At 44.4% G+C, this 9681-nt stretch overlaps 1 protein-coding gene across 3 annotated transcripts in view; it reads right to left on the bottom strand.

Moving 5' to 3' along the window:
- pitpnm3 (PITPNM family member 3) overlaps nucleotides 1-8274 on the bottom strand; it is a 54991-nt gene extending 46717 nt beyond the window's left edge. For all 3 annotated transcript variants that reach the window (XM_037464387.2, XM_037464378.2, XM_037464369.2), the window contains exon 1: nucleotides 8096-8274. In XM_037464387.2, coding sequence (XP_037320284.2) covers nucleotides 8096-8123 — 28 coding nt within the window. In that variant the 5' untranslated portion in view covers nucleotides 8124-8274. The remainder of the gene's footprint in view (nucleotides 1-8095) is intronic.
- Between the last annotated feature and the right edge of the window lie 1407 nt (nucleotides 8275-9681).

The raw sequence follows: 9681 nt of genomic DNA on the forward strand, positions 1-9681 counted from the left end.
TGCCAAAAAGATTGATTAATTAATAAATGCAAAACCTAATAAGCTTGTCTTTGGATTTTAAATATGCAGCTTAGAGTAACAAAAGGAGGGGAAGCGACGTGAGTGACTAAAAAGCACTACTCCAGAGCAGCACAAGGTCGCTTGTGACTCATCTATTTCCTCGCTTTCTTTCCATTATCCACTCTCAGAGGTGTTTACACAGCGGCCTGTAACGGCTGAAACGGTGGGCTGAGAGCATCAATCGCTGGAGCAACTCCATTGCAATAACAGGTCATATCCGCCTATATTTCTCCTTCCCGTACAGGTATCAATCTCTATGTTTACTGCAAACACACGGCTGCACTGCTACACACGTATGAAGAGGTGCAGGGCTGAGAGTGGCTTGGTCCAACGTTGGACTTCCTGTACTGGGTGACGGGGAGAGGCTCGCAGACCGCGATGAAAGCAAAATGAAAGTCATGATGATAATCAGAAGCAAATAGCTACTTATGGTTTTTAGTCTTTTTAGTAGAATTAATCTGGCGTAGTTTCACGATGGACAAATCAGAGCGGACAAATTTAGAAAGTATTTGCCGAGGGTTGTGTTTGAAGGAGGTAATTATATTTATATATCTTTCTCGGAAACAGTTATTGTATATAAATCTGTGTTTCTAAGGCTCATTTAATATCCGGCAAAACCTGTGGCGACTATTTGCTGTAGATGCGTCTGTATTTATGGATTAAATTGCTAAGTGAGGCAATTTCTTTTCTAAATGGATGTTAACATCCTCCATCCTGCTTGACTCGTGTTACATGATATTCACACAAGGAACAGATCTCTCCGTCTCTCTCTCTCTCTAATTCAGGTTGATCTATTTGAAATAAGCCCTATAATTTATGAACATATGTGGCATTTTCCATTGATTCTCAGGGTAATTAATGTGCACCAGATACATTAGATTCATGGTACATTCAATACAGACTTTTACATGGGATATAAGGTTACGTTTTTCTATTTTAAGCCAGCTGTTAAGCACACTGTGAGGTTGAAAACTCTTCAAGATAAGTAAGGAAAAGCTTGACTACAGACGCTGGAACTCATTTATCTTTTTTATTACATCTATTAGATGACTACTGACAAAAATGCTCACAAAATGATAGCATGTGACCTTAGACTGCACCCGAGCCTCCGGCTGCACAAAGTTAATGGTGATGCATAATGAATAATGCAGGATAGAAATGTAGGTAGCATATGCCTAAGGAAGTGTGTATATATGCATGACTTATATCTAAAGATACAGTATCAATCAAAAGTTTGGACCCACTTTCTCATTGGTGTGAGTAAGGTAAGATGATGGTTTTTGAATGTGAAACTGCTCGTTTCGTAAAGTGCTCCCGGCGTTGAGCATAATGATCCTCCCTCGTGGGAATCGGTGTTTAATCAGTTTCTACCATCCTCAAAGGGTTCCTCCTTGCCGGGGCTCTATCTGTCGTTGCCCTCTCTCCTCTCCAACCCAGATGGTCTCTAAACTACACGAGTGCCAATCTCCTGACTCTGTAATTAGCAGCCTTTCATATTCACTCTGTCGCTCTCGACTCTAAGCAACTAACAGTGCCCAGAAGATACTACGGGTCGTAAGCGATGGCACCGGCTGCCATCGCGCTCAAAGGGGAAGTGACGGAGGGCCTCTCCGGTGATGCAAACCGCTTCTGAATGAACATCGGACGATCCACAAGACGTCGAGAGGAAATTCTACTGAAGGTTGACTAGACGTGAAGGAAATTGATTCTGAAAAAGAAGGTGACTCAGTGTGTGTATCTCATGCCGCAGTGAACACCCCGCCGCTCCCGGAAGGTAAACAATGAAGAAAAGTCAACCTGGTCTTCTTTGAGCTGGAGATAGCTATTAATAGCGTGTCCTCAAATTAAATTAAAGTTTCAAAGTTGAAATCAATCTTGACAGCAGACGAGAGAAATCGGGGAGCTCGATCTCTCCTCACAAATGTGTCCTTCGCAAACACTCCTTCCAAACATTATCCTCCTGGATGCCTCTGATCCACAGTGCAGCTCTGCAGATCAGAGCTCGCGTTGACTGTTGATGGACTGCTAAGCCTGCACGGTCTCCCCTTCTGCTTCTACGCAACAATAACCACACATAGTACTGTTAGCCTGAAGATGGCGGCATGTGAAGGCCTTACATTACAAACTGCATGCTCGCGTGGTTTTAAATGAGATTTGCACAGCGTGAAGAGGCAACCACTTAATTACAACTGGCAGGTGAGGAGATTGCAAACTAACTACAGTATAATCTCACATTTAGTTGTACATGATTTCAAAGAACAAATTTAAGGAGGGTTGGGAAACAAGTTGACTAAAGGCTTGAATTTATCATTTTCCAATAATCTTTTTATCTTCCGACAAGCAGAACGCTAGCATTCATTTGGAGTTGTTTTTTTGGTTAAAAATGTCCTTCCCTCTCATTTAGCTGCTAAATGCTCCACCAGGAGGTGTTCTGTTAACATTTAGTTTTGGTTAACCTTGATAGTTGTACGCTTGATTTCTGGTTGAGGGATGCTTAACATTTCACAAGTCACCGCACGGCCACGTCACACCATGAGGTGGCAAATGCTGATTATCATCCTCAATCAAGCTATATATATATATATGATCAATAAAATATTGACGTCAAGTGATATCTTGGAAAATTGTTTGTTTTATGAGACAAACCGTCTAAAATCCGTCCACCTCCAGTGTGTGTTTAGGGTTATAAACCACAATCTAAGGGGTGGAATCGTTGGAATCGATGGCAGTAAATTACTTATCAAGATCACAACTGATTCAATGTCTGCTTATTGACTAATCCGTAAATTTGACTCATTATTCAACGGACAATTGTAAAAAGTATTGACAATTCAACTGGTTTCGATCCAACAAGTGCCTATGAAATACAACCAATGTAAGTTACCCATAACCCCCAAATGGTATGAAGAGTCCGCCGTCAAAAAGCCCATTTAAAGAATCTAAGAGCTGTCTGTGATTCACTAAAGTAGAGATAGAAAACACCATTTCTGACCCATTAACATGGACATTTACATTTTTATTACATTTACACGCCCGGTGTGATGTCGAGACTTTCGGGCAGCGACAAACAACAAGACGTCTGGTTGGACGGGGCTGGAGACGGTCCCCTGCGGACGGTCCTCGTCCCCGACCTCAAACAGCAGCGGGCCGGCTCGCTGTGTGCATTGCGATAATCTGCCCCAAGACACGGGCCCAGTGTGCTTCCTCGTGACAAACACCTATTATGTTCAAATTAGCCCGGATTTTGTATGTTCAAGTAAAAAAAAAAAAAAAAAAAAGGTCACGCGTTGAATGCATGAGCACGGGCCTCAGTAGAGCTCAGTGAACATTGTGCGTTGCTTCTAAATGGGGCCGTCTGGAAACCATTTGCCAGGACAACAGCCCAACGCATAACTAGCTGGTGGTGGCATAACATATTATGTAAAGTGCATTGTGTTCTTCAACTGAGTGACTGAGCAGGATTTGGGAAATCGCTGACATCATCACATAAAATCCTTTTGGTGCCAGCAGTCAATTCCCGAATACAACGTGGCAAACATGATAGATTCAACCGTAAGATACTGCCAAACAATCCCTGTTCTACTCCCCAGAAACAGAGGGTGAAGCACGGAGGAAAAGAGAGGGGCTGTTCCCAAGCTCTATTTTTAGCTTGACGCTGATTCACAGGCAAACAGCAGGTAGGCCGACCATTTATTCTATTTGGACAGCAAATGGAAAAAAACACATTTTGGACCGATACAATTTCATCAAATATGACAAATACAAAGTGCTTCGAGGCGCAATATCTCCCACTGAGCGCGGAAATGGTTCATAAAGTCTTAGGGAGGACGCACAGTGGGGATCGGTCAGACTCCGGGAGGGAAGGAGAATGAAGATGACGGAAAAGGAAAAAAAGAGAATTGGCAGCACAGGACCTATCTGGCTTCAGAAAGCAACTCAAACTGAGCCTCTGCATGTCCCTATAGAAAGTCAAATTCAACCAAAATACAACATTTGTGAAGTGGCTGGTAGCCAATTGTCTTTGAATGTCTATTCTACAGCATTAGGAGCCTAGAGCCATGTAGCAGCCTCGTGAGGCTGTACTGGTCGATGTGGTGCTTTCAGATAAATGCTAATGTTAAATAAATTAACACCACCACATTTCATGGTATTTCATCTTTGAAGACATTTAACCAGATGACCACTCAACTCAACTGTTTTATAAAGTTATAAACATCCACTGGGAAAGAATATTTGTAGTTCGTACAAATCTTTTGTGAATTTTCCCAGTATGAATTGATATACTTATTTTGGGGTAGTGCTAAATTCAGGAGATCAAGGAAGATATAAAGGGTCAACATCTGGGGGCCAAAAATGTCTGTTCAAAATGTCAATCCAACCGATTTGGATTTGCGACCCAACCCGATTATGTTTGAGTCCGACCGGCTTTGTTTTGAGGAGCGATGCTTTACTCAGCACAGCCCCCAAAATTCCTGAACCGTTCTGCTCCAATTATCTTTCAATAGTTGAATAATTAAAACTAGTGGCACTCTTCTGGTTTCCAGTCAGTGAATGAGAGGCACAAGGCCATCCTTTCTGCAGAAGCTGAGAAAAGACACTCTAAACTGTGAAGCAGGTCCATAAATGCTTGTTGCCATAATTTAACAATTTATCAGCATATTATCATTGTCCATTGATTTGATCATTCTTGATCAAAGTGGGGCAAAAAAGTAGTCAGCCACCAATTGTGCAAGTTCTCCCACTTAAAAAGATGAGAGGCCTGTAATTTTCTATGAGACAAAATGAGAAGAAAAAAAATCCAGAAAAATCACATTTTTAATGAATTTATTGGTAAATTATGGTGGAAAATAAGTATTTGATCAATAACAAAAGTACATCAATACTTTGTTATATACGCTTTGTTGGCAATGACAGAGGTTAAACGTTTCCTGCAAGTCTTCACAAGGTTGTCACACACCGTTGCAGGTACTTTGGCCCATTTCTCCATGCAGATCTCCTCTAGAGCTGTGATGTTTTGGGGCTGTCGCTGGGCAACACGGACTTTCAACTCCCTCCAAAGATTTTCTATGGGGTTGAGATCTGGTGACTGGCTAGGCCACTCTAGGACCTTGAAATGCTTCTTACGAAGCCACTCCTTCGTTGCCCGGGCGGTGTGTTTGGGATCATTGTCATGCTGAAAGACCCAGCCACGTTTCATCTTCAATGCCCTTGCTGATGGAAGGAGGTTTTCACTCAAAATCTCACGATACATGGACCCATTCATTCTTTCCTTTACACGGATCAGTGGCCCTGGTCCCTTTGCAGAAAAACAGCCCCAAAGCAGGATGTTTCCACCCCCGTGCTTCACAGTAGGTATGGCATTCTTTCTCCTCCAAACACGACTAGTTGAGTTTGTACCAAAAAAGTTATAGTTTGGTTTCATCTGACATTCTCCCAATCCTCTTCTGGATCATCCAAATGCTCTCTAGAAAACCTCAGACGGGCTTGGACAAGTACTGGCTTAAGCAGTGGGACACGCCTGGCACTGCAGGATTTGAGTCCCTGGCGTAGTGGGTTACTGATGGTAGCCTTTGTTACTTTGGTCCCAGCTCCCTGCAGGTCATTCACTAGGTCGCCCTGTGTGGTTCTGGGACTTTTGCTCACCGTTCTTGTGATTATTTTGACCCCACGGGGTGAGATCTTGCATGGAGCCCCGGCTCGAGGGAGATCGTCAGTGGTCTTGTATGTCATCCATTCTCTTATAATTGCTCCCACAGTTGATTTCTTCACACCAAGCTGATTACCTATTGCCGATTCAGTCTTCCCAGCCTGGTGCAGGTCTGCAATTTTGTTTCTGGTGTCCTTTGGACCGTGACTGTTTGAGGTTGTGGACAGGTGTCTTTTATACTGATAACAAGTTCAAACAGGTGCCATTAATACGGGTAACCAGTGGAGGACAGAGCCTCTTGAAGAAAAAGTTACAGGTCTGTGAGAGCCAGACATTTTGCTTGTTTGTAGGTGACCAAATACTTATTTTCCACCATAATTTACCAATAAATTCATTAAAAATCCTACAATGTGACAATGTGCCCCACTGTAAAAGCGCAGCTTCGGTTCTCGTGCAAGTCAAGAGAGAACATTTAAACTAGAATTAAGTAACGTTGAATCCCTTGCAGCCCTGTTATAATTGAATGGGAAAGATACGATCGGCACACAATAAAAAAGTATGCCCAGTCCACGTCGACTTTGAAGAACAACTTGTCCACGAGAACCGCTCTACTTCACAAGTCACATCGTGAGATGATGTCAAGCGATATTCAACGAGAACCAAAACAACGCATGCTTGAAATATGAATGCCACCAGTAAACCCACATCCAGCACGTTGCCTTCAATCTGCATTTTAAGGTTTCACATGATTTTATAGAGCTGGGCTGAAATGAGGTAGAGGCCTCACGCTGCGGATTCCATTAGCGAGTGAATATCACGGTGAGGCTCGATGCAATATAATTAAGATTAACTGGAGATAACATTCAGCTGAAAATAACAGAAATGTCTTACATCAATTCAAAGAACCACATTTATATTGCGAGATTGCCCGATAAAAACACAAGTATTTTCTTGATTTCTAGAGTGGAACCAACTCTCGGTGACCTTACCGGCTGCTTCTTCAACACAATTGATAGAAATTTGGTTCACATGAATATGCAAATATTCAAAAACAGTGACTCAAACATCTGTGCTTCAGTTTCAGAATGAGGATGACCTTCAAAATATTTTGTCTTCATTTATTATTATTTTTCGTATTTGCATGAACAAGATATTTTATTAACCATCTTACCAACGTGTGTGGGATTTACTGTACCGTACTTTTTTGTTCAAATTATCACAAAAAAAAGTGCATCCACATAATCATTGGCCTCAGAGTGATATAAAAAGAAGCAGGAGTTTTAACGGACCCCATTTCAGAGACTTTCCACTTTCTATGGCAGTGCGTATTTGTGTCCAGTGAGCATGTTACTTAAATAATCAGAGAAATCCTTATAATCTCTCCATCGTGACACTCATTGTCACTAGCAGTGAGAGGAATAAGGATCTGGTATTTTATTGATCTCTGCAGGGAAATTCACTTTCTCCCTCCCCTGGTGGAAAAGGGTGCAGCACAAACTCCCTTTCGCTCCTTCTCTCTGAAGCTGAGAGATTTAGGGACTTATCGTGAGGTTCTTCAGCTGGGAAGAGATCCTTGATGTCACAAGGAAATAGACCCCAACCAAACCCCCCCCCCCCCACTGAAGAAAAGCCAGACTAGTCACAATGGCCTCCTGCTGGCCCCAGGATGATTATCAGGTTTATACATGAAGTGAACCTGTGTGTTGTTTAATAAAATACACACAAAAAGGGAAGCCAGGGGGCTTTCAGTGGTGCACACTTCGCAGTGCTTTGTTTCTAATGTATTGTTAGGATTGCCTTTCTTCAAGCATCACTTGAGGGAAAAAACTCCCTTTGAATGGGCAAAGGCAAAGCTTTTGTGCATCAGAAATGTCACAACCTCAGAGGCCGGGTGATATGTAAACAATGGCCCACAAACCGACAATTTCACAACCAAATGAGCTGAATGCTATTAATAGCAACGCTCCCAACTCCTCTGTGATGTTCTGGGTTTAACCATGCATTGGATAATGAATAGAGTAGTAGAGAATCTCCGGATATCCTAAGCTTGGTGAAACAGCAAAAGTTATTTTTATCATCTATTCATTTTCTTTCCAGGATCGCTCACATCCCTTTTTTTTGTCAACGGGACCCTGCAGCGTCACAGAATCTAACGGGTCCCATATTTCAAGGACAGACGGATAGGAGGACAAACCAAACTGGACAGTCCACTGTCCACTGTCCAGACACACACGCACGCACACACAAGTCCGTGTTCAGACAGTCGCACATTCCTACAGATTTCCCCCGAAACATGCCGCGCGCGTCTGCACTCGCGCGCCAACCTCCAGCCGCACGAGACGCGGGCGTGTGTCTACCTGTCCCCCCCCCCCCCCGGGGGACACGTACCTTTTCTTCGCGTCTCCTCCTTTGACATCTCCGCGTCTCGGGCGGTCCCTCGGCACAGAGCCGTCGCGTCGGTCTGCGCGCGTCAACGTTCCGTCCTCCGTCCTCCGTCCCTCTCCCGCCCGCTGCACACGGAGAGCTACAGATGCCGCGTAGGTCTCTCCTCCTCTTCCCCGGGGGGGGGGGGGGGGGGGGGGGGGGGGGGGGGGCGAGTCCAAAGAGGGAAAACAAAATAATTCTGCGGAATCTGCGCTCATTCACCTGTGTCAAGTCTCAGAGTCTCGGCCCGCCCACGAAGGAGACACACTTTGGGTATTTGTTGGGTCGGTGCAGACTTCTGATGCCCACCCCGCTGCTCTCTCTCTCTCTCTCTCTCTCTCTCTCTCTCTCTCTCTCTCTCTCTCTGTCTCTCTCACTCTGTGTCCCCCGCCCCCCCTTTCCGCCGCTAACATCAGCCAGAGTTCCTCCAAAATGAGACCCGGGCAGCGACTCGAAACGCCGCCAGCGGTGCGCGCACGTCCGCGTGCTTCTGAATGGCGACCGTCCTATTTGCTCTCACCGTGGCTGACTTTGCAAAATTCTCAAGGGTGATGAGGGGGGTGATAAGGAGGAGGTGGGGTGGTCCTCAAGAAAGGCCCAGTGGGGTGTACCAAATATTATACGATTCATTGTAATGTCACTGATGTAGACTTTATTCTCCCTTTAACAGAAGGACACTCGGGGGGGATATTAGAGGTTCACAGTGATGAACCAAATGTGAACTTTAAGTAATACGTGTCAGCTGGTTGGTATCTGCTTGGCTGTATGAGACAATGAATACTCCTTTCTGCGCAGGAATATTAGACTAATTCCACATATCAAATAGAAAGTAGGTATAATCATTGGGAGGGAAACATAAAAGCCAGTGTTAGCTACAGGATGGCAGTTACAAAGCCTGTGGTATGAGGTGAACCAAATGATGAGGTGTAAGGCTGGAGAGCAGGAGGTCCTTAAATCACGGCAAACTGAGGATGAAGGAGTTACAGCTAAGACACCTGTCAACCATTACTGATGAGGCAGGTACCTCCTTGGGAGGGCCTTGACCTGCACTACTGCAATGCTTGACCTAAATTGCTGGAAAATTGGATTTCTCACTGAGCGCTTATGGGGAAAAACATACCAGGGACATGCCGGTAACGTCATTCTACTCCACAAAAGGGCACATAATCCCAGAACGACGGTCTGGTGGGGGCGTAATTTGGCAGCCGCGTCCACACAAATGAATATTGACAGAGGAAAACGCCTGTGGCCATTAACATTGCCCTGGAATCTGAGAGCCGATCAGGCGACATTTCCAAACTGCGGGAGCAGAGTCAGCCAGTTTGTATTCATCGGGAGAGCCAATAACAATACACTCCTGGCTAAGAACACTGAGATCCCACAGAGAAAAAACTAAGGGGAGAAAGCCTCAGGGCCAGGAAGACAGATCGCACTGATTACACCAAATGGCTGCACTGACTGGATACAAGTGGGGGAAAAAACCAAAGGATAATTGCATTAAGTGAATTTCTTCTGCAAGTATTCCCCGTGCCTTAGAGCACATTACTCAG

Source organism: Pungitius pungitius, chromosome 3 (genome assembly GCF_949316345.1).
Source record: "Pungitius pungitius chromosome 3, fPunPun2.1, whole genome shotgun sequence".
In the NCBI taxonomy this organism is placed as follows: domain Eukaryota; kingdom Metazoa; phylum Chordata; class Actinopteri; order Perciformes; family Gasterosteidae; genus Pungitius; species Pungitius pungitius.